This window comes from Prinia subflava, chromosome 1 (assembly GCF_021018805.1).
Source record: "Prinia subflava isolate CZ2003 ecotype Zambia chromosome 1, Cam_Psub_1.2, whole genome shotgun sequence".
Lineage (NCBI taxonomy): Eukaryota > Metazoa > Chordata > Aves > Passeriformes > Cisticolidae > Prinia > Prinia subflava.
Window position 1 is genome coordinate 150,065,571 of NC_086247.1, and position 25,709 is coordinate 150,091,279.

The 25,709-nt window shown below is 43.1% G+C and overlaps 1 protein-coding gene across 3 annotated transcripts in view; it reads right to left on the reverse strand.

The window, feature by feature from the left end:
- The window catches only part of CRHR2 (corticotropin releasing hormone receptor 2), a 135,909-nt gene that overhangs the window by 30,765 nt on the left and 79,435 nt on the right, over window positions 1-25,709 (reverse strand). For 2 of the 3 annotated variants that reach the window (XM_063416791.1, XM_063416800.1), the window contains 4 exons: window positions 24,660-24,766; window positions 9,285-9,402; window positions 6,560-6,713; window positions 3,853-3,913 (listed from right to left, as the gene is read on the reverse strand). In XM_063416791.1, the coding sequence (XP_063272861.1) occupies window positions 3,853-3,913; window positions 6,560-6,713; window positions 9,285-9,402; window positions 24,660-24,766 (440 nt within the window). The remainder of the gene's footprint in view (window positions 1-3,852; window positions 3,914-6,559; window positions 6,714-9,284; window positions 9,403-24,659; window positions 24,767-25,709) is intronic. The other variant, XM_063416811.1, reaches the window with a different exon arrangement.

Consider the following 25,709-nt stretch of genomic DNA (forward strand, 5'->3'; position numbering starts at 1 on the left):
GTGGGAGCTGGGGACAACTGGGGACTCTGAAGGGCCCAAAAACCACGTGGATGTGGGACCTGGGGACATGGGTTAGTGGAGGACCTGGCAGTGTTGGGGGAGTGGCTGGGCTCCAGTCTGAGAGATCTTTTCCAGCCTTAATGACTCCATGGCCACCAAAGCCAGCAGACAGAACAGAGCCATCATTTGAAGGCACCAAATTCCTGCTCCAACATCCCCTTCCAAACTGTCTGGGACAACCCAAAATGGGCTGGGAAATGGGCTCAGGTGAAGTGAAACCACGGATGAACTGAGTGGCCTCAGAGCAGAGGAGAGCCTGGACATGTCACATGTGACTGAGCACTGCCTTGGCTTCCACTGATTCCAAGGGTTTTTCTCCCTGCTGTGTTACACAACAGAAGAACCCTGTGATTTCACAGCAACCCACACGGACACTCGCTTCATCCTCTTCACTGAGAATAATAAATCTGTTCTGTTTATGTTGGTAAATGAATGAGAGACTGGGCTCTGAACTCACTCCATTCCATTTTTCTTGGGGTAGTTTGGTCCAGGCCAAAAACTTCAAGTCCAAAACTATTCCCAGGGAACAAATCTGGAGCTAGCACGAGCCAGAGGACATTCCCAATAGTCCATAAACTGCAGCTCCCCTAATTTTGGAGGCCAAGAAGGTTTAATAATACCTTCTATGAATTATTCCATGCTATTTGGAAGTCGAGCCCTAGGAATTAATCCAGGCCCAGCTAATTTAGTATTACAGAGACAGCCACGGGGTCTGGATCCAGGATTCCACCAAACAAAGACAGCTTTGCATTCATAATTCCTTAAGGCTTAGATCATTGGAGCTCCAGATCCCTTAGGAAGTAGATTCTGGAGTTCAAGGGTCTGAGAGTTTTCTTCCCTGTCATGGATACCTCACAACAAGTCTATACAGCAAAAGTTATCTTTCCCAATGTTTGCTGTGTGGAACAGATAATTTAGTGCCACTGCAGCCATGGAAACAAGGGTAATTCCTGAGGCAGGGAGAACACAGAGCCACATCTGCACTTTTACAAGCAGCAAGATGTAAAAGGGGCTGCCTCAAAGAGGATGGAGTCTGTAAGACAGAACCTCACGAGTCCAGGGGAAATGAACTGGGATGAGGAAAGCTCTGGTTCAGATGGGATCCTTGTGGATCACACCACGCCCTCAAAGCCTCTCTCCAAAATGTTTTGTTTGCTAAAATAGAAGGAGCTGCTTGCCCATTGCAAGATGCTCTGAGTGGACAGGAGTGTTGAGGCACACAGCTGGAACCAGGAGCACAGTTCAGTACCTCACAATTATTTGCCTTTTCTTGGCTCAATTCCTACATTTTTTAAGTTCCAAACGAATGAGGGAGCTTTGAACGTTTCAGAAATGTGAAAGATGTCTGCTATTCCCTGGTGCGCTGGCTGAAAATGAGCGTGAATCGGTAATTTTGCAACTCATCTTCCAAAATTTGGGCATGAGTGCAAGACTTAGAACAAAGTACCTCCTCCAGCCAAATTATCATCCAAGAAGGATTCCCAGGGCAGCCTTAAATGAATGAAACTGTGTTTTTGAACTTTATTTTTTTTTTTTTTTGTAGCTGGAAAGACATGCAAAAAATAATTACAAGATATGCCAGGGCAGAAACAAATTTCTCCAGAACTTGCAAGATCTACATTTGAGAGAAGATTTTGAAGGGGAGTTTGGGAGAACTATTTCTTACTGCCTGAAACTCAGAGAACTAAGGGAAGCAAGGAGTTCCTGGGAAGCTGGCTGCTCTAGCAGAGGGACTAATATGAAGCAGACTGAGGCATGTGGCAGAACTTGGTGGGCTAGAAAATGTCAGCAAAGAATTTGGAACTGAGCTGGTAGAGCACAAATGAGGTTCCAGGGCAAAGGCTGCTTGTTGTTCTTTGGAATTTAAGTGTTGCTTAGCTGGAAGTCTAAAAAGCTGAAATCTATTATCTTTAGTCCAGTATTAGATCAAGGTTGTGCTGAGGGAAGAATTAATGTGGATTTATTTCCACACTGAGGAAACAAGGCTGTGGCCAAAGACAGATTCTGCAACACAGCACTCTCCAGGGGAGTTGGTGCTCCAAGGTTCCTTTTGTAGGTAGAGGAGGAAAAAAAAAACCCAACAGCTTTTAAGGTCTGTGTTTATCTCATTGGGTTATAAACCAAATCTGTTACATTGCAATCTAAATATTTCTAATTAAATCACGTGAGTAACGCCAAGAGGAGACAGTTATTTGCCAGAAACATAAATGTCTGCAATTGATTAGCAATATTTCATATTTAGAGTCTTAACTGTTCCAAGGACTTTTAGCTAAGGTTTTGCAAACTGTTCTGCCAATCATCTGAACTCCTACTTTAAATCCAACACAAGCCATTGTTCCTGCAATAAATTAATTTCTTTAAAAATAAAAAGAGAAACTTAAATCACTGACAACTATTTGGGGCATCTCTGATAATTATCTGGTGCATCTGTGTGAAATAAAAGTCGTTTAACCACTTTTTATTCTTTTTTTAACCTCTGGAAGGATAAATAAACACCCCCTGAATATTGATGAGGACAATTTAGGAAGACAGTTGTGATAAGACTCAGATATGTAAAACACATTTCTGTTGAATAGCACTACTTAATATTCTTCAGGGTTCTCTGATAATTCTTTATATAACCAAACCTACTACTGGTTTTATCACTACTGTTAATTAGATCTCCCTAATGTTCTTCCCCTTAACAAATGTCCATCAATGAAATTACTGCAATAACTTAGTAATTTGTGTGTGTTTTTTAAAATTAAGATTTAACAGTATTTTTTCGTTTTTTTCAGAGTTGCCACATTTTGCTAAAGAACTGATAAACCCCAGGCAGGATATTTGCCACAGTACCAATTACAGCTGCCTCACTGTGCAGAAAATGATCTCTATTAAATACAAAGATTAAAAAGTTAGGAAGTTGGTCGAAGCATTTTCTTAACTCTTTCTATTCTGAGCTTTTAAACTACGATGAGCTACACAACCTGAACCCCAGCTCAACCTCCAGAGGACTTAAATGGATACTCAGGTGAAGAAAGAGGAACTTCCCATTTTTCCCGAGTTTTGGGCAGTTTTGGGCAGTCCCAAACAGTTTTGGAAGCTGCAGCAAGTCCAGGTTTGCTGCCTGTGTCCAGCTGGCTGGGTCTGACCCCCTGGGAGCAGCACAACTCCCCCAGTGCTCAGGACAAAGGGACAGAAGCTCTGGCAAGGAGCAAAGGCAGAACTCAGGATTTTAGAAGAGGAACTTGCAGCTGTTTGAAGAATTCGTGGATGAGATTCCCCTGGGAACCTGTCCTTAGGGACACAGGAACTGATCTGACCTGGCAGCTCTTTAGGGACGTTTTTCTTGGAGAACAAGAGCTCTCCAATCCCACGTGTAATACATCAGACAGGACAGGCAGGGACTGGGCATGGCTGAGCAAGACCAGCTCCTCAAACTGAGGAAGAAGGAAATGCACAGCCAGGGGAAGCAGGAATATGTGACCTGGGATATCTTATCTAGAAACAAGTTTTTATTAGTGTTTTATTACAGCTGTTTCAGTTAAAACCTTATTTTTGACTGAAAATTTTTATTTTTAAGAAAAAACCCCTAAACTTTGCAAGATAGATAAGCATATTTTAACAGCACTTAGGATACTTTAAAATTAAACAATATTTAAACCTAATATGAATTATTTTTGGCAAAAGAATCTTTTATTAACTTAATAAAACTCACATGTAATAAAATTTTAAATTAATACGGTTTGGATGTGTATTCATTTCTTAATTTGTTTAGAGAGGCACACAAACACAAATATTAACATCACTTACTGTTCATTTTCATAATACAGCTTGCCAATGGCCCAGGCAATGATGATTGGACAGGGAATACCTGCAGGAGCAAAAAAAACTTAGGAGTTAATCACGGATGGATGGATGGGTCCATGGTACCAAAGTAAATTCAGATTTATGTGAGGAGATTCTGAGTTAATGAATGGGAGACTCTGAATAACAGTGGTCCTATCTTGATCTGCTTGAGACATCACAACTGCTAAGATCTTCTAATTTAAAAAAGAAAAAAGATCATCTCAACAAAACTGTACTACCAGTAAGGGAAGTTAATAAAAATATTAACAAACACACACGTAAACACCTATATTGCCATAGAAGTGACCAGAATAATTTTGGCTGACTTAAAGGCAGTTTTGGTTCCTTTTCATCTTTCTGCAGCTGATACAGCAGAATCTTAGAAGACAGTACTTGGAAGTGGGTGTGTAGGTTTTTATTTCCCAGGCTCTAAGAAGCTTGTAAACATACTGGGATCTCTAAATGAAGCACAATTTCAAAACTTTCAACATTTTTTGAGTTCAGTGTTCCTTATGAAACAGGATTGTGAGAAAGAATAGCTTGATATATTGCAGTATCAGAATTCTTGTGGCTTTTTCCTCTTTCTGAAAGATCCAGCTGCTTTTAACTTTACAGACATCACTGCACTCCCTAAGTGTTTGTGTTAGGCCTCCCAAACCAGCTGGTTTGAAGGGGATTTGCTGGAGGAGGAACCTGGAAGGGAAGAAGAGTAAATGGAAGTAGTCTCTTGACTCCCACTCAGGCAAGGACCAGATCAATGCCAAAATTAAAAGGGGAGATTTTTTTTCCCTCTCCATTCCCCCTTTAATTTCTCACCTCAGGAAAACCCAAACAAGGCCAGCCTCACCAGTTCCATCCCCCATTCCAAACTGCAGGTTCCTGGCTCTCTGAAACCACTGAAATCACAAGGTGAGTGCAGCAGTGACTCTCACGAGTATTTGCTTCTACCCCAGTGAGAGTAACATGACCTAAACACTCATGCAGGAGCAGAGGTGGATTTGTCTCTAACACAAATTTGTCTCTTTTAACCTCCCACTTGCTGCTCCTTCTGTGAGAAATGGAGGCTTTCAAGAGATGGAAAGAGAACCATGACACAGAGGGGATGAGGTTTAACCTCAGCAAGGAGTACAGCAGCTCTGATCTCCTGCCCCATCATCCCTGGTAGCTCCTGTGCCCTTCAAATGATTGTGCTTTGTTTCATCCTGTTCACCACAGACTCAAGGGTCTGGTGCACTCATTCTTGGGAGGAATGGACAGAGAAAATGGAGTCATGTCCTCTCTCCTGAAGGAAAACATTTTACTTTTCCTTGTTAAGTGAAGAATAGGGATTTGAGAATAAGACTGGTAAAAAATCTGTATGAGGAGGCAGAGCAGAGCCAGAATACACCCCAAAGGTGGCTGGAAAGGTTCATTCAGGTCTCACCACTCCTGTATTAGTAATGAGAGACCCAGAGCATTCTGACAGAGGTAGGGAGCACCAGGGATCAAACCAGTCTGTAAGCAGCTGATTTTCCAGTTTGCTGAGAGAATTGACAACTACTGGGGAAAAAACTGAATCAACTCCCCAGATAAACATTTTCTTTCTACTACAACTCCTCTTTCCTCCCATCTGATTTTGGATTGAATGACATATTTTGTTTCAATAGCTATTTCTGCCTTCAGAACTGCAATCCAATTACTTCTGCAGACAGGGAGAGGCACTTCCGAACAAAATGTCATTCTGCTTTCACAAAAGAAAACATTGGTGACTTTTTTCCACCTTTCTTCCTTCAACAGAAAAGAACTGCTAGATTCACTAGTTCTGTTTGACCACACATTTTCATTCAAGTGAACAAACTGCCTGCATGGGGCTTGTCCTGCCCAAGTTCAAAACATGGAGATGTTGCTTGGGGAGGACCTCTGAAGGTGTCTGCTCCAATTTCCTGCTCTGAGCACAACTATCAATACTCCCCCATCTCAGACAGGGAGAATTCAGCCTGGCTGAATTTTTAATAACCCCAAGGTCAGAGCTTTCACAGCTTTTAAGTCACATATTTCAGTGTTCCACCATCTCCTGGCATATTTTCTGTTCTCTTACCATCCAACTGGGACCTCCCAGTCTGCAGTTTATGGATATTGTCCCTTTTTATAACATCTGCTACTACCAAACAGAATTTGGCTCTATCATCTTTGTAACTGTCTTTCAAATCACTCCTGGTACCAAACAGATGCCTTCTCATCTTCCTCTTTGCCAGATTAAAGAATCTCAGCTCCTTCAGCCTCACATCACAGCTCATGTCCTTTAGATCCCTGATCACATTTTCAGCTGGAGAATCTCCAGTTTTTCCACATCCCTCTCTGACCTCAGAAACCAGAACTGACCACAGCATCCCACAGGCAGCTTTGCCACAGCTGAGCCTCTGAGCAGCCCCAAGGACATCACACAGATGGAGTGTGACTCTTTGCTGAGGGCTGTTTTCTAGGAACAGACCCCTCAGCAGCTGTAGAGCTGGTCTGGCAGATCAGGAGGCTCTTCCTCAAGTCAGCTCCTCACTTAGAAGTGTCTGCTCAGACTGGGTGGTCCAGATTTCACCCCAGGGGGATTTATAATATTTATTCTTGTCTCTCTTTGTCTTCAACACTTCAATGCCAGCTACCACAGAACACTATTTTAACCACAAAGGTCACTTACACCATCCTATGAAGAGAAAGACCCATTTCCTCAGCTTATCTGTGGAGTAGGTCATCACTATAGCAGTGTGTAAGTAGCAGCCTTCCACAAACATCCAGAAGAAGTTGGTCACCACAAAGTAATTGTAGACAGTGGTAATGCATCGACACCAGGGCTGCAAAGGGAACAGAAAAGAATATTTCAAAATCATGGTGAGAACATTTAAAAGAATCTGTATGTTATTATTCCCTTAAAAAAATCAATGGTAGATTTCATTAATGGGATGCAGATTTATCCTGTGGCTTGGAATCACAATATTTTAGGTGCTGACAGGGACTCCCAGATCCATCTGTGACCTTCTGCTGAAGCTGGCTTTGACCATAACATGCAGGATCTGTTGTATCTAGACCTGTCTGGAAAATTCAGGTTCCAGAACAAGCCTCCAAGAGGCACAGGTCATCTGACCACAGGTGAGCTGTGTCAATGTCATGGTCTTGTTTCATTTCCACTGAGGGGAAGAAGCATGACCAATATTTAAAGAAAGAAATACTTTAAAGTCATGTTTTTATCAACCAATTTATCCTCTCTGTTCCTGCCACTGGTCCTTCATTCTACAAGTCACACAATGTCACATGTCACTTCTGAATTTTGCCACGACCTCAATGGGAATTTTTTGTGTATCAGTCCAGGCATCTCCCCAGAATGGCTGTGCAGAGAGAACAGAGCAGTGGGAGGCACAGTCAGCTCCAGATGGGAACATCCCAGCAATGAATCCCAAGGAACTGAGGCCATTCCCACAGTGCTGCTCACCTAAGTCTGGGAAAACTCCCTTCTTACCAAGCTGACATCGAGTGCATTCCCTGAAACACAACTCTAATTACCCGGGCTCTCTGCTATCACTGATTTTGGTCATTTTGATCTCACCATTCCCCAGCCTTTTAATGAACTCTAGTGAAGTATTTCCAACTTTTACCCTCAGTTAATTTTATTTTAGCCTTCATATGCAGGAGATATTGATGGTCTACAGCCAACAGAGCAACTGAGGCACCACCAAGCCCAGTAAAATTCTGAAGTTTAGGAATGGACTGGGCAAGAAATACAGTTACAAAATGACACCCCATCCACAAGTTGTGATCACTTCTGTTTATTGAATGGAAATAAAAAGGAGAAATCTTTTGGATGTGTTAACTCTTTCATTTCTGTGTTGTTTCATTAATATTTGAAATTCAGTTTGGCTTCACCTTTTAAAATAGGATTAAAGCCCAAAAGAACTCAGAGAGATGCTGAAATACTTTGTTTTCAGAAGTTTTTTGGAAACCAAATTTTATCCTTTCGCTTTCCTTTCCTTGCCTTTCCTTTCCTTTCCTCTTTCCTTTCCTTTCCTTTCCTTTCCTTTCCTTTCCTTTTCCTTTCCTTTCCTTTCCTTTCCTTTCTTTCCTTTCTCTTCCTTTCCTTTCCTTTCCTTTCCTTTCCTTTCCTTTCCTTTCCTTTCCTTTTCCTTTCCTTTCCTTTCCTTTCCTTTCCTTCCTTTCCTTTCCTTTCCTTTCCTTTCCTTTCCTTTCCTTTCCTTTCCTTTCCTTTCCTTTCCTTTCCTTTCCTTTCCCCCCCTTCCCACTTTCCTTTCTTTACAGTAATTGTAAAAAAAGAATTCTATCCAAGTCAATTTTTCCTGTGTCAGAACTAAGAGGAACTGGTCACTGGATTGGGAAGATTCTGGGACAGACAGAGACAAACACAAATAATGGTGGTGAGATCTTCCCTTGAATTACTTCCAAAGGAGACCAGGATAAAATGAATTTTGAATAAGTCCTTTGTGGATTTATTAACACTGAACAGCAAACCAAAATTGCAGAGCTCATTAGTTCACACCTTTCTATTTATTTGACTGAGGATTCTTGATCCCCACATGTACCCACCATTAGGCTCCAGATAACTTCACCAATTCCTTCTTGGGGTTTTTTGTAAGCATTATAAACTTAATACAAAATATTTCCACATTGATGCTTTTGTATCTGTTATTTAATCTCCACTGATCAGCACAGAAGAAATAACATCAACAGCTAGAACAAATGATGTTCCCATTCATTTTGGTGGTGTTACTTTGACTGACTTATCCCACAACCACATAACAAAGTTATCACCAAGCTTGGATAAAGCATCTTTCATAAAAAGGCTGCAGAGAAAAGATGAGTTAATGAAAACTGGGGCATGTGATGATCTGTCCTTTTATTTGCAGGTTTATGTTTTCATTGTCACTTTGTTCTCACATTTAAAGAGGTAGTTGAGTCCTGTCTCCAACAGCTTTTTCCTAAATAACTGTAAAAATCTCAATAAAGATTTGCAGCATTATCATGAGAGCAAGTCACACAGCATGAAACTGTTGAGCATAAAGCTTGTAAACTCCATCTTCTGGAGTGTGAGACTGTCAGAATCACAGACAGAGCAAACACTGAATTAACAGAATTTACATTTTCTCAAAGGAGCGTCTGGATGAATAATAATAGAGATTTATGCACGGACATCTTCTTCATGTGGGCATTAATGATTTCTCTGTTTGTTTTCCTAAAGCATGAGACTGCAGTTCACGTGTCAAATCTTACATTTGAAGAGCTAATCAAGGATGGTGAGTGCCCAGCTGACACTGAAATGAAGAGAGGCTTGGAAATCTCTCTGAGCATGTGGCAATATTTATACAAACCCAGCACCCCAACCTCAGGGCAGGGCCCTGCCACCTCCCAGCACTCACTTCATTGCTCTCGTGGATGTTGTGATCTATCATCTGAAGCAGAAACCACATCACATTCCTCAGGATGAACGTGGTGATCAGGTTCCAGTGGATAATATTCCGCAGGCATCTGATACTCCTGAACAGGAAACACATTTAAGTGAACATATATACTGAATATACACTCACATCAATAACTTTATGAAACAAATGAATAAATTCTGTTCATTGCACAGTTTATCCCCCTGCAATCCCTCCGTTCTCTACAAAACATGAGGTTTGTGTTTTTGCAAAGGCATGTACAACAATTTGTATGACAACACAACTCAATCAATTGAAGCAAGTAAAACAGGATCTATGGGAAAAAAAAACCCAACAACATTCAATTCAAAAACAAAAATCAAACATTCAGCCTGTCATTTCACCCTTGGTTATTAGTTTTGCTCCCCTTCCCTCCATCTCTAGAACAACCGGAATTGATAGAAAAGCCTCTGAACAACCAGGCTGCCCTGGAGGCTGCTGAGTTGCTCACAGAAGGAGATTTAGTGACAAATATTTGTACTGGAGTGGGAAAGCTGGAGTAGTTTACATTTGGTTAATTCTTGAGCAGGCTCACCTGTGTGAGTTTGAATTAATGCAACAGGAGAGCATGAACTGCCTGGTTTTCAATCCTGGGCTTAACTGGCTGTGCCTTAAACAAGGCAGAGCTCCAGATCCTCCTCCTTCAGGAAATATTTGTGTCTGTTTTTAGGCCCTCCCCAGCCCCCATTCAGGTGCAATGTAAATTATGAGCACAGTGTAAAATATGAGCTACAGTAAGCTGGGACACAGTGCCATAAAATAAAAGAGGGCACATCTGAAATACACTTGCTGCTGGAAATGGCTCCAGGAGGCAGCCAGGGCATGGTGCTATTGCCAGCAAACAAAGAGTCACTGAAGCAGGACAGAGCTACTTGTGACAAGTTCAGTCATTTAGGATCAGAACATTTCTCTTACTCTTTGTGAACTGGTAAAGGATGGCAAGTGCCAAGCTGCAACGCTGCAGTTACAGTATCTTCAATTAAATGATCTTTTCTCAGCTAAAAGCAAACCACTCCATTTATGAAAATCACTTCCACACAGTTTCAAACACTTCCTGGGATTTGGCAGTGCTGCCTCAGGCTCCCTGCTTGCCAGGGAAGCTGCCAGATAATGTGAGACAAACACAGAAAGTGGCTCAAAGCTGCTCAGCTGGAACTGACTGATCTCACCCCAGGGACAGCTAAAAGAGAGTCACAATCCAGTAACCAACTTTTCATTGCCTCAGGTCTTTGCATGGCAAACAAGCTACTCTTCTCAACAACAAACACAGTTTTCCTACCATGAAACACTCACTGTATTGTTCTTAGGACTAAATTAGTCATTCTTAGGGCCAGAAGCAATTCTGGTATGTCCTTCAGCCTCACAAATCTCTCAGAGATTTCAAGCAATTCAGCAAAAAAACAAACAGAAGACCTCCCACATATGAGATACTTTACTGAGAGACACTCAGAGGTATAACCCTGCAAAGCCAATGTCGAAATGGCCTCTGAATTTAGCAACTCAGGCTGCTAGAATGAAACTGGTGTTTGGTTCTGAGCACCTCAGTGACTCATGATGAGTTAATCTGGAGAACAAATCTCCAGCTGCTCAGATCCTTTCTCTTTTATTTAGGCTACAAACTCCAAAATGCTGCTCTTGGACATGGCAGACAAGGCTCACTTAGAGAATTTCACATTTAACAAAGGGCTCAGGTTCAGGGTTTGGTTTTCAAAGAAATGAGGCAACTAAGCTGCCCATGCTGAGCCCCAGGAGACCACCTGAAACATCCTCCTCAGGGCTGTCCTCTGGGGATCACCCTGCACATCAATGTCCTGCAGCTGCTCTTCACCTACTGCTTTATTCACTCCCTCCAGGTCAAGGATTAGCAAATCAAAGGATGAGTTTGAAACATTGCTTCTAGGGAGAGAAGGAGGCAGGAGACTAAAACTAGGGAAATTCAGGTCAAACTGTGAGTTATTGAGATGAAATTAATTGCTTTTGAGAGCTCTAACAAACAAAACAGATTCGGCACGCTTGCCACCTGAATGTATTTCTTGGCAAAGATAAGATAAAGGAGTGGGGAAAAAAAATCCTTGCTGCAGGCATCCACTTAAATATAAATATATTTAGATATTTTTTTGTGTAATCATCCCATATGCTTGAACATCACCAAATCTGGCTAGGGGAAATCTTATTAATGCAAGATTTACAGCAGGACACTGGACTGGACACACAGGCAAACAGGATCAAATGAAGAATTGTAGATTTTTGGTTCATAAACAAGAGTCCTTCCCCCAGGAAGATCCCAGTCATCACAACCACATTGTCTTCTTTGTCTAAAGACAAACTTAGTGGACTTGATGATCTCAAAGGTCTTTTCCAGCCTTAACAATTCTACAGTTCTATGTTTTTATCTTGTGCCTACATGATCTCTGCCCTCCTTACTGCCTCTTGGTTCCTACTGGTTTTTATTTCTTTGCCCATCACTCTGGATCCTTCAGACTTTTAGATGTGCATGCAGGACCCAGAGCAAGAAGGTCTGCTCTGTGTTGGAAAACCCCAATCTTAACAGATAATGATCAAAACATTCCTGTTTTTAAAAAGGCCCATTTGTTGAGGGAAGGTGTGTTCCTGGTGTAAAATTAAGTGAAGTATAAATGTAGCCAGCAGCTGGAATTGACCAAACTGAAGCCTGAAGCTTTGGCTTTGGACATGAAACAGGGACAGTTGGTCCTCCTGTCCCCCTGCCCTTAGCAAAAGCCATATTTTGGGTATGAATAACCCCACACCACTGCCTCATTCCCTTTGGGAGATTCTGGGTGCGCGGCTTGGATGGTAGATAGGTGCTTTCACTGCTAAAAAGCTTCCTGTCTTGGGGGCTAACAGAGCCCTGAAAGATAATCTGAGAGATGTCTCAAAGTGTCACAGACTCAAATAACTCAGGCAGTGATGTGACCCCAGGCACAGATTTTTTTTGTTTTGTTTTGTTTGTTTTTGTTACCTTTAATTTTCTTTTAATAGACGTTCCAACTGGACACTGAAAGTTTGTTACTGTTCACAACCAGCCCAGAGCCCTTGGTTCAGCCTCCTAACTACCCCCAGCACAGAAATCACAGTGGCAGTGATGCAATTCACAGCCAAGGGCAGGGAAAGCTTGAGAAATAACTGTGTCAGGTTTTGTGGGGAGGAAGAATCTGCAGATAATAAAGTGTGTGGAGGCTGCAGGGCACAGCAGTGCAGGGCTGCAGTCAATGGAACAGGGGGAAAATCTCTTGGCAGCCACCTCAGAAAGCTGCTCTCATTTTCAGGCACTGCTGGTGGGTGGAATTGCTGTAATTTAGACGGTGTAAAGGATCTGGAGGGGTACTGAGGAAAGGATCTCCTCATTCCAGGCTTTATTCACATTAGATTGCTCTGCTGGGCTCAGGAGCTCACCCTGTGCACAGAATTCATCTCTGCAGCCAGGCTGGAGTCTGAGGTGGGCACTGAATGAAGGACATTTCCCAAACTGGGCAATAAAAGTGCTGGACAACAGGAGACCTGCAGCACAGCTAATGATTGCTGGAAGGACAAAGCTGACCTTGTCATACTCATTCATCTCAAAGCCTGAGGAAAATACCTCAGAATACTCTCAGGAGTCATTTATCCTCCACAGGTCTTTTCCTGGCTCTTTGTAGATAGAAGGTAGCTTAAATTTATGAGCCTTAATTTAAATGTAAATGCTCCTGTTATTCACGTAAATGACCTGTCCCATTTTGAAAACTTAAACACTCATATCAGTCTTCTATGACAATGAGCCCCACAGTTCCTTTCTCCTTGATTAATTATTGGCTTTGCTCTGTGGAGTGGAAAAGTAACAAGCCTGTGCTCCAGGAGCAGCAATCATTGCCCTCACAGGCAGCACAGGAAAGAAATATTCCTATGACACTGCAACTGGCAGGAGGTGGAATTTAAAACACATTAAGCTGTGTTCCAAGTTGGTGAACGGAGCTTTTCTGGAGGCACAGTGCTTGGCATGAATGAACTCCCTCAAAATCCAGATGACAAGAAATTTGGGGTTGTTCTTTCCTCAGGAGGGGGATGTCACAGTCTGGGGGTGGTGGCAGTGGCAACATGAAGAAAATGAGAGCACAGAGAGCAGAGAGCTGCCTCTCAAGAGGGAAAGAGTCACATGGGAGAGGGGAGAAACAGGAGCTGAGGGGACTGGGTGCTGAACTGCTGCTTCAGACACAGTTACAGCACTGCTGGGAAGGAATTGTGACTTACAGAGACATTCAGAGTTCCCCAGCCCAAAGGATCCGGTGATAGAAAGTTTCCTATTCATCTTCATGTCAGGTTACATCACTTATGCCATTTCCACTTGTTTTACAAGCCTTGATGTGTGCTGAATGGTGTAGAAACAGCAGCACAAATCAGCACCCCAGAGATCCTGAAGGCTGGCACATTTCAAGACACCACAGACTGAGGCTACGGGCTTCCACTGAGGAGGAATTAATTATTTCCTTCCTACTCTAATCCTTTTCAGACAAAAATCACTGGTCAAAGCTTCGGCTGGACTCTTGTGCCAGCTCTTCCTTGGTCTGAGGATGGATGGAATAAAGAGAGAAGCTGTAGCAATTCTCTCACCACAGACTTAAAGACTGAGGTTAGAACATATGACATAAGAACTTCATGTTCACTCAGACCAATGCGCAATTTAGGCTGGGACTCAGTCCCTGTGGAGATTGGTAAAAATTAATTTGGGAAAGAACACTGGAAACGGGGGAGCTGAACTGCAAATTGTTCCCTGCTCTTACCTCCTTGCTCCTGGCAGTCAGAAGATATTCCTGATTCAAAGAACACATTTAAATGCATTAAATGACCTTGCTGGTGGCCCCAGCTCCTCCTAGGAGTCCCTGGACTCTTTTTGTGGTTTATGTTCACTAGGGTCAGACCATGGATTACTCCACTAACATGATGGATTGAAGAGCTCATAATCTGTTATTCACAGTAGAACACCTTTGTCTCTGTGGGCTCCTCTTCTCTGCTTGTCTGCCTGTTCCAAGGGCTGGATGAGGAGGCATTTCCTCACAAATGCACCCCCTGCTATCCTTTGGAGGCTGAAAGGTGAAGGAACTGAAAAAGCCTGGGTCTGGACAGCAAGGAACTGCTCATCCATGGGCTGTGGGAGGAGTGCTTGGTGCTGCATCCAGCAGTTCATGAGCAATTTCACTTCTAGCTGGGCCTGACAGCAGATTTTGGGCAGGAAATATCTCCCTGAAATTCAGCAAGGTCAGACAGGCACAAGAAAGGGGTGTGTGTCACCCTGAGTGAAGGAGCAGGCAGAAGGAAAAGGATTTCCTTGACAAGAGAAAAGGACAGACAATTTCTGACATGGAGAGAAAAGATACTGCCACTGGAGGCATCTTGGCTTTGTAAATGAAAGGATTAATTGGTCCCTCATGATTTCTTAAGAACCCGTGCTTTCCATGATGAATGGTATCCAGACACCTCCTCCTGAGAGGGCAGGAGTTTCTCATGAGGACCTGATGTACAGGGGTTCTGCTGTGGGTTTGAGCAGAAATGTCCTCATGTCCTCATGTTTTCATGTCTTCATATCCTCATATCCTCATGTTTTCATGATGCAGACAACTGGTTAAGGGATAAGAAGCACAAATGCCATTCTCCTCTGCCCTTCCAGTTGGAGGGAATGAAGGAAGAGCCAGCAGATCAATACCTGGCTCCCAGCATGGTGTCACCAGGAGAATTTTGTGGGTTTTTTGTCATGAGTTGGTCTACATGACACCAAACCTGTTTCAAAGGTTGATGATGTGAGGTTTTGGGTAGAGGAGTGTAGCAAATGACAGCACACTCTCATGGGAGACTGAGTTATGAAGAACCTTGTTTTATATTTGCAGGAATTTGGGGACAACAGTAGCAGAACTTGTGCAGAGAAGGGAAGCAAAGCTGGGGAAGAACCTGGAGCACAAGTTTGATGAGGAGCAGTTGAGGACTGGGGGTGTTTAGTCTGCAAAAAAGGAGGCTCAGGGGGGACCTTCCTACTCTCTAGAACTCCCTGACAGGAGAGGGCAGCCAGGGGGTCTGGCTCCGCCCTCAGGTAACAAGGGACAGGACCAGAGGAAATGGCCTCAAGTTGCACCAGGGAAGGTTTAGATTGGGAAAAACTTCTTTGCTGAAAGGGTGATCAGGTACTGGAACAGCCTGCCCTGGGCAGTGGTGGAGTCACCATCCCTGGAAGTGTTCAAAAACATTTAGATGTGGCACTTGGGGACAGGGTTTAGCGGTGGACCTGGCAGTGCTGTGGTAATGGTTGGAGTCAATGATCTTAGAGGTCTTGTCTAATTCTCAGTGAATCTCCATGGGCCTGTAGGAAGATGAGTGTATTCCAGTGAATTCCCAGAGCCTGTCTCTGGCTGTGCTGGCCAAACCAGATGAGACTATCTGGGATCTGGGATGAGCCTCCCTCTCACACACTGAGGACTCGGCTCAGCTCTGCAGCAGGCTGGACGTGAAGAAGCAATTAAGGTGAAAGCCAACATGCTTCTCCTTGGCCTTCCTAGGGAAACTTCTCCTTGACCTTCCTAATTAGCAAATCAAGAACCAGGTGTACTGTGAGAAATTGCAAACAACCCCTTTATTTGATCTGAGAACAGACCATGTTGTTCCCTGACTCTGTTTCCTACCACCAGCATCCTGAACTGCCTCGTGTGCAGGGTGTCAGAGCTGGGCTTCCACAGAGGGAAACAGCAGCAAAAGGAAAAAAAGGCAAAGTTTTCCAGCAGCTGACTGCAGCCTGGGTCAGAGGTGGGCAGAAAGAGCTTCTGATTGCTGCTAGAGAGAGGATGTCTTGCTAATCATTTCCACCAAATGATCTTAATTGTGTGATTTGACAGAGAAATAGAAACCCCATCCTTTGACTTGCAAAATCGTGAGATCTGGAAAGGCAGAAAGAAAATCACATCAACTCTCAGTAAAGGTGGCCTCACTGATTCCAAAATGGATGTCTATAAATAGCCCTGGTAAAATTCAGAGTAGCTTTCTGTTGATTTATTGTTTTTCTCTATCCATACGGTGGTATTTTTCCTCTGGGATGCACAGAGACACTATTTTCTGATTCAAAGCATGAGACAAACAATTAGCATTAACAATCATAATAATGTGCCAGCATGGTTGAAAGCTCGCTGAATTAGTTGAATCATCTGCATAGAATAAATTGCAAATGAACACTTTATTAAGGAAGCTTGGAAACCTTCTATTAATTCATGTAGTATTCCATTAATAATGATATTCAATTAAGACTGCTGTCTCTAAGTCTCTCTGGAAACAGCTGATAGGAGAAATAGGAGTGCACTTTGCTGGAGCCCTTCCCTTTCCATGACTGCAACACGCCAGAAAGAGAATCATGGACTTAAAAAACTATTTCCCCTCTTTAGTCTTTTCTAGGGGAGGCAAGGCACATGTACAACCCATAAATGGCACAGAGTGGGAAGAATACCTCACAGCAAGTTATTTCCCAGGCTCTGTGCCTGTCAGGGCCTATTTGCTTTCACCCACATGGAAGCCTTCCCCTGAGGTCCCCATGGTTTCCCCTGTGTGCTCCATCAGTGCAGTTATTCTGAACTCCTAATGCTTCCAGATGGGAACAGCAGCTGGAGAGGCTGGCAGGGAAAATCAGCTCCTTGGTGGCAGCTGCCTGGGGGAATGTAAATATTCCCACAGGAAAAGCAAGGGGAAAAGCATGGGAAGAATGGAAGGAAGTGACAGCTTTATCACAAGGACAGAGGGAAATGCTCAGGTGAAGAGGAGAAGCAGTAGCTTCCATGAGCATTTAGGATGTGCAGAGACCCTAAAAATAAACCCATTGTGGAACCGTCTGTGCATTTGTCTTTTCCAAAGCTTCACTCTCCTGCCTTCAGGCCAGTTTTTAATGGCAGGACATGGGGCATCCTGCCTGCTTCAGACACAAAGGCTTTTCAGCACGGGTGTTCCAGGGGTGGGAAGGATGCAGCCAACACAACACACAACAGCCCCAGACTGGCTGTGCTCACTGCTTAAACTGGGGATCATTGAAACCCAGCCCCTGCATACTCCAAGAACACAACTCCAGCCTTGACTGTGCCATCAAGCCATCCACTGGAGAAAATTCCAAATTTTCACAAGAATGATAAAAATACAGATGACTTCATTTAGTGCAGCATGTGATTGTGGCTGAAGAAAAAGATTCAGGACTCTGCTCTCATTTGCTCTGCTAAACAGTAGTGAGATGCCAATAATTTTTGAACAAAGAGGAAACAGGGCTGCAAAGTATCTTTTTGAGCAGAGAACAGCTTGCAGCTCAGGTTTTCTGACACAGGTTATAAGTTCACACTGTGGAAGGGGGAATGTTTTCCATGGAGATTGACCACTGCAGTGGGATTGCACAAATCAGAGACAGGACTTCAGAAACCAGACAGTGAGAGCTCAGAGTAGTTGAACTGGATTACAACTACTGTTTGGGAATTAGGAGTGCACAGCATGTCCTCATTCATAGTCCCCTTGTGGGATTATACAAAAAAAAAAAAAAAGAAAAATCTGAAACTAAATTAATTTAAATGATCACCTAGAGAATTCAAAGGTTATGCCTTTTTTTTTTAAACTTTTAATACAATTACACAATTAGCAAAGTTTATTACATTTTCTACATTTGCAGATCCTGTGGTGATAAACCAAGGAGGAAAGTCTGAGCTGCTGATGCTGCTGTTCACACTCTCCTTGGCCTCATTTACACCAAGACATGGTGTGAAATATTTAATTATTTTGGAGCATTTGGCCAGGAATTCAGGATATACTGGAAACCTCCCAAATAATCATTCCTGTGCTTGGTCTAAATTCCTCATTCTGATGGTGCTCACTGGGCATGAGGAAATGTGTCCAGTGGCTCAGCCTGGGCACATCCCCAGGGAAGTTACTGTTCCCATAACAGGCAGAGGCTGCCAGGGGTGTCCACGGCCCATTTAGGGGTGACAGAAATGTCCACCTCTCCCCTCTCTCATGTTTCAGCTGACAGAGCAATGTGAAGCAGCAGAATTCACAGAACCATAGAATTGTTTAGCTTGGAAAAGCCCTCCAAGATCATCAAGTCTAACCATTGACCCAGCACCACTAGACCCTGTCCCCAAGAGCCACATCCACATGTTTTTTGAGCATTTACAGGGCTAGTGACTCTGTCACTGCCCTTGGCAGCCCATTCCAATGCCTGACCACCCCTTCAGTGAAGACATTTTCCCTAATATCCAACCTAAACTTCCCCTGGCCCAGCCTGAGGCCGTTCCCTCTCCTCCTGTCCCTGTTCCTGGGAGCACAGCCCAATCCCCCTGGCTGTCCCCTCCTGTCAGGAGCTGTGCAGAGCCAGAAGTTCCCCCTGAGCCTCCTGTTCTCCAGGCTGAGCCCCTTTCCAGCTCCTTCAGCTGCTCCTGGTGCTCCAGAGCCTTTCCCAGCTCTGTTCCCTTCTCTGGACATGCTCCAGCATCTAAATTATCTTCCAGATTAGGCAGAAGAGAAGGTTCCTGAGTTCTGAACAACCACACTGGAGTTAGTGAGGAACCTACATGTGCAATTCCATGGGTGAAAACTGAAATTGAACCATTTAGCACTTGAACAGCTGCAGGTGCATCTGCAGTTCATACCTCTAAACATCATCTTGAAAATGCACTCTCTGATTTTCCTTCCCAGAGATGACTCAGAAGGTGTTGTTTTTTTTTATTTTTTGATCAAATTGTACTCCTAAGCATGATTCATATATAAACTGCAAAGACTCAACTTTGTTTTCCTCCTTTCTCTGAAATCTTGGAAAAGTTGTGATGTTTTCTCCACTGTTCCCAAAACCACCCCATCATCATCATCAGTAGAACACAGACAAGTTTTAGCTTGTCAGTCAATATAGATCTAGATCTTGTAAGAGCAGTTCTATAATTAGAATTCAAACAAGTTCACATCCATCTCCAAAAACACAGAGCCAAAATCTTGGCAGCAACAGAAATGTACCAGCAGTAACATATTTCTAGCACAGGATAGGAAGCGGCCTCCAAACCTCATGTCAAGAAAGGAACTGACCAAAAGCATTTCATAAATTCCTGATACTCTAGTTTGACTCCAACTTGAATTTTTTCCTCTACCACACTGCTCTGGGACCCCTCAGCTCTGTGGGCTGGAAAACATCCTTTCATATCCACTCACAAATCCATCTGTAAAGCACCTATACACATTTTTTCTTGCACTGACACTGCCCTTGATCACAAGCAGCTCTTCAGTTTTCATTGTTTATCCAATGGTGATGTATTTATAGACAGCAACAACACTCCTCAGTGGCTTTCTTTGTGCTAGATTACAATACCATGATTTCAGATGCAGCTTGTGAAACCTTTCACATTTTAAGAACAGAGCTCTCTGGACACACTTTCAATTACTGGTTTTATTCCAGGAGCTCATGAGGGCCGTGCTCTTGGAGGTTTTATTTTGTATGGGGTAGGCTCTATACAAAGAGTGTAAAGGACAAGTCCTACAGACTTGTGAGATGAAGAGGGGCTGAGTAAAGGCAGTGGGAAGCAAAGGCAATGGCCTGGGGTTAATCAATAGGAAAAATGTTTCTGGTTTTCATCTGAGTTCATTGGATGAGGCTTTTCACAGAGATGCAGGCAGCACAGGCACTTCAGATGTTCTGTATTTAAAGATGGCCCCCTCACTGGGTTTGTTCTTTTTCACAGAGCTCCATGATTTTCATTCCTGCCTTTCTCTGTGGACTCTGCTGTGGACTGTCACAGGGTGGGACAGAGCTGTGTTCAAACCCACAGCCACTGCACCCACCCCAGGATTTGTGGTGAAGTTCAAAATTGCCACATGCCTGAGTCATGAATGAAGGCTCTGCTATGAAGTGGCAGATGGAACAGACTGAGCTGTGCTGGGTGGGAAGGCAGGAGATGAGGAGGGGACATGGAGCAATGACATGAACTCTGCTAGGCGATGTCCTGACCTGGACTTGCTCTTTTCTCTTGCTCCCCTACATGAAAGGATTGTGCCTTAGATGTGGAGCCTGCTCTGCTCTAACCACATCAGACACCTCAACCTATTAAATGCAAACCAGCACTAATTGTGCAGGTCTCCTCCCCAATTGAGATATCCTCAGTTCACAGGTTCTGAGAGCTGTCTCATCACTTTGCTCTATGAAACCTGCTCGGTATTGATGCTCTGCACTTCTCCTGACACATTTCTACAAATCATTTAATCAAATTATTCCATTCTTACAGAGGCCTGCAGCAGCAATCCTGCCAATCCTGCACCAGACTGAAGAGCAACAGGGTAGTTCAAAGGAGCTTGGAACAGGAGAGGATAAAGGAAAGTAGATTGGAGATGGCTGGAGGGGGGAAAGGAAAAAAAGAAGTGACCATATTGTTTTAGCAAAAAAATGTTCCAGTCTTTTTGGGAGAAATAATATGTGTGATTTAGGAAGTCTGTATGTAATCATAAGAAAGAACAGGGACACTGCCTCAGACCTACGAGAAAAAACAGTATCAGATGCTTTGCTGGGGAAATAGAAAGAGCTAAATTTAAGGGCAACAGGAAGGCAGAATTTCCCTCAAAACCTCAATTTGCTTTCATTGCCACCATAGTAGTGACAAAAGCTGTTATGACAATGTTTGTGGGTTTGGTTGTTTTTAGAGCTGCCTTTATCCAGCAAGGACATGTCATTTTTAATCTCCAGCCTATCTTCCTGTCAGCACGGTCTTTTATTGGATTCAGAACTCAGCAGGGACGTGGATGCTTCCCAGAACAAATACCTTTCTTCCCCTACTTCTTCTCTGATAACCACTGCACAAATAAAGCTTCTTCTGATGGAATCCACCCAGGTCACTGCTGGCCACTGCCAGCACATTGTTTAATAACAAGGCAGGAGTTTTACAAAGGACTCTTTTTCTACCTCAGAGGATGCTCTAACAGCACAGTGACAAGGGAAAATCCAGGACAAAGCAATCTGGGTTTCTGCATTATCAGCAACAGCAAAGGAAAAATGTGATTTGAAAGAAGTATTTTAATACTTCACTTTTTTATTATTATTATTTTCTTTTTCTTCAGCTTGATTGGTATTGCTGATAGGAGGATTCCTCCTTTGGAAAATTTCTGCTTCAGCAGTGTGAGACTGTGATTCAGCGGGATGATGAGGCTGAGTCAGTGGGAGCTGCCTGTGTGCACCTGAGGGAAGGAGCAAACCTTGACTATTAATGAGAACAGACAGACTGGGAGAACCCCAGCAGTGCAGATCCATCCAACAATGCCAAGGGAAGGACCCTGAGCAAATCCCTCCAGGGCCTGCACTGGAGATCAAGCCACCTCTACAGAACACTTTGTGCACAAATTCGTGGTTTGTCCTTCTTGGTGTATTCTTTTTTGTTTGTGAGTTTGTTTGGTTTTGCATGGTACAGACAGCACGGCTCTCACAATTTCAAGACCACCTACATTTAGATCTTGAGAAACTGATGTTGACTTGGACCTTCAGGAGCTGCCTCAGGGACTCGGTGGCATTCAGCCACTGTGCCAGCAACCATCAAGCCCTCTCCTTCACTTTTTTATCATTTTGGTGTTATATGAAATGTTTACTGGCTTGTTTGTCATTGCACAGCTTCAGATGTGACAGAACTGGAGAAAACCAGGCTAAAATGGGTCTTGACAAGAAAAGGAGGCCCTGGCTGAGCTCTCATCCCCTCCCAGCAGTGTTGAGGGTCTCATGGACACAAATGGCAGATTATTTCATCACCTGCTGCTACATCTGAGCTTCCTGACCCTTAAAACTGGTGTGAGATTCCTCAGTGTTCAGGGCAGTAGGACTTCTCTGCTAAATGGCGGGTGGGTTGTGAATGAAGGATGAAGCTCTTAAGGAATTGAGGAAGAATGAAGCTGGGTGCAAGGTGACAGGATAAATTTAGAAAAATAGGGTTGAGATCCAGTTCCTTCCCCCTTCCCACTTCAGCCCAACTGAGGACTAAGTTGGAGGAATAAGTCCCACTGGGCTGGGGCAGCACCAGTGATGGTGAAGCTCATTTCCAAAAGCAGAACACCCTCCTGACCAGCTGAACAACACAGCAATACCTTTTGCCATGCCAGTCAAATATTTTACATGCTCCTAAAACACCCAGAGTGAGGCCCCAAAGCCCTGCCAGCAGTTTTTTTTCCAGAAGAGCAGTAATGCTCACACCTCCCCCTTGAGACAGGGCTGCCTTTGGGATCCACCTGCACTGACAGAGCAAAGGAAAACTGAGCAGATCGTGGTGGAGAAGCATAAAAATTGGGAGCAGATGTAAAACCTGAATCTTCCCGGATGTCTCCTCTATTTTCACCCTCAGCAGGGACTCGTGGAGTGAGGTAGATGGATGGAGTGGGGCAGGAATAAGGAACTGTCAGATTTCTATTTCGGGTCAAGATCAGGAGGAGCTATCAGATTGTATTTTTTTTGCCACAAATTACCTAAATTATCTCCGTTCACCCAATTCCATCATACCTTCTTCCATCCAAAATAAAACAGCATTAGAAAAAAAGCCCCAAATAATAGAGATTGATTATCAAAACTGATTTGTTGTTGTGGCACTTTATAGAGGCAAATAGGATGAAGATGTCCATAACCCAAAATCTGGGTAGTGACAACCTGCAGTGAAACATGAATTTGGGTTGCATTCACTGGAACATCCTTAGAACTTTGGAAAATGGATGTGTATCAACAGACCCTGAGGAATCTCATCCTGGTTAGCTCTGGCTGCACACTGGACACGTTTTGCATGACACAATGTGAATTTGAAAAGATGGGCTACCTTAATTCACAGCACGTACAGGGAAGTACTTGACTGCCACTACTCAGTTGTTGTTTTTAATGTTGAAGCTGACTGCAAAATTTAAACCTTAAGGTTTAAATAACAGAAGAACAATTTAGAAGAATTCAGCTGAGCCACCTCCGTGTTTGAAGTTAGATACATTTATTGCCATCCTACCTAATTGTTTTTGTGTTATTTACTCAAGGATTTATAAAAGACTGAGCATGAAAGCAAGGAATATAGTTACTGCAATGAATAATTTGCATTCTTTATTCAGTGCAAATTAATTCAGGTCTCCAAGCACTGTGAGAATTCGTTTTATATGCACTGTAGAGGGCTTGAAATGGAAGTTTAAATTGATGCATCATAAAAGTTCCCATTTAATGTTTTAAGGTGGGGTTTTTTTGTTTAGCATAGATATAGATGTTTATAAATGCTGGAGTGTGAGAAGATTCCTACTATTATTATTAAAGGCCTTGTTAGGAATGCTCAGAAGACTTTGCTAAGACTTTAGGGATGCTCTGTTCAGGAAAACAGTAACTCTTGCACTGTCAATCATCCTGTTGTAATCCTGGGCAGGGGAAGGATGTCGTCCCACCACAGTTTATCCTCTGCTACTAGGACAAGGTTTTTCTTAAGGATTATCATTGCACAGCACTCAGTGGAGCTGATTTTAAGTTTAAGCTGAACTCTCTTGGACAAAACAGCACAAATTATACAGAAATGCCAGTCATGGAATCCAAGGAATAATACATTATTAACCCACCAGGCCAATCCTATGAAAATATATTCCTGTGATTCAGGCTGTGGACATACACATGATGACTCATGCACATCTCCTTGTTTTCCACTGATTTGCCTTTCCTCCTGTCCTTTCTCTTCCCTGTAGCCCTAACTCTGCTTTCACTGACATCTCTGTTTGCCAAGCTCCCTTCTGCATCCTGGACCAGATCAGGGAGGGGTTTCTATGCAGGCTCCTTGATTTGAATTCATCATTTCATGAGCACTGCTGGGGATTAAGCTCCACTAATGATGTTCCTCTTCTTATTTAAGAAAACTTCTAAGCCCTTTAATGAAAGAAAAACCAAAATTAACCCAAAGCAAAACGGAAAGATTTTGTTCTGTCTCCTTTGGTTTAGATCTGTGTTTTAGCTGTCAGGGAATGCAAGACATCACCATGTTCTGCCTTGTGAGAAAACAAAATGTGCCCCCAAAACTTGCAACTTGACACACTCAGATCCCATAATGAAGAACACTGCTCACTGAATTTGTTTTGCTGCATCAATAAATCATATTCAGTTCCTTCCCTGAATTCAAAGAGATTTTAGCTCCTATGCTCAGGAGGAGCTCATTATTCAGCAAAACCACGGCTGTGCTCAGGAACATAAAAGCCACCACCAATTTCAGGACCATCCACAGCCTGGACAGAGCCATGAGAGGGCTGCAGCAACCCAGAAAGCGTCACCCAAGCAAGTTAGAAACATGCAAACACATTACTCACCTCAAGCACAAGAAAAGCATAAAGGCAACTATAAGGGCCCCTACTGAAATACAGTGCCCCAGGTAGTTTATGATGAGAGCAATCTTGTAATGGAGCGCATACTTCCTCTGGAGGTAAAGAGATAACAGGATTAAATCAGCATCAGTCTCCAAGCACGGGAATTCAGGAACAGTTTATCACTTCAGAAAACAGTCATGACTTTTCTCAACTTTACAATGACATAACAGTCCCAGGGCTGATGCCTCTGTGTAAGGCAAACACAAGTACAGGCTTGGTGTCATTTCAGTTTAGGATACGTCCATAGTTTCTTAAAAATATCTGCAAAAAAAGTCTCTGCTTTTCCCTTTTTTTTTTTTCCTTTTTTTCCCATTTCCTCAGGTTTTCTTATTTTAAACCTTTGTCATTTTAGGCAAAGAAACCTACTAAAGACATCTCAGAGTTTCAAAAGTTACAAAACATTATTTTCTTAGGAAACAGCATGGTCTTAATGAGCCAGGTTATGCCATTTTCCTACTCAAATGGTTTGGTTTTCACACAAAAATGTCAGTAAGAATAAATAACAAGCCCTCCCAAACAGGCAGATTTTCCTCTGAGGGACATTCCTTGCAGGCTAGGATCTTTATCCTTCCAACCCAGGGCAGAACCAATGCAGATTAAAAGAGCAGGAACCAGTGGTGTCCCTTCAGCTCTGACAAACCAGGGATCCTGCTGTTTTTAGCAGCAACCCAAATATGTGGTGAAATGTTCTCTGTTAGTGTCTATTTCCTAGGATGTGGGGGAGATTGTTGGTGGGTTCTTGATCCTGGAAACAAAAAAATAAGTATAGAAATGCTCCCATCTAAATCAGTGAATTTAGGGATTTAGTGACCAAAATTTGACCTTGCAGAAACATCTTTGTCATCTTTGTTGGTGGGCTGCTGTTGGCTTTGGAGAAAGGAGAAGCATCTCCTCTCTCTGCCTGGCTAGGAAGAACTAGAAAGACACTATTCAGATAAATACTGAAGCTGGCTAAAAAGAGGTTTGCTACTGGAAGACTAAATGCTTCTAAAA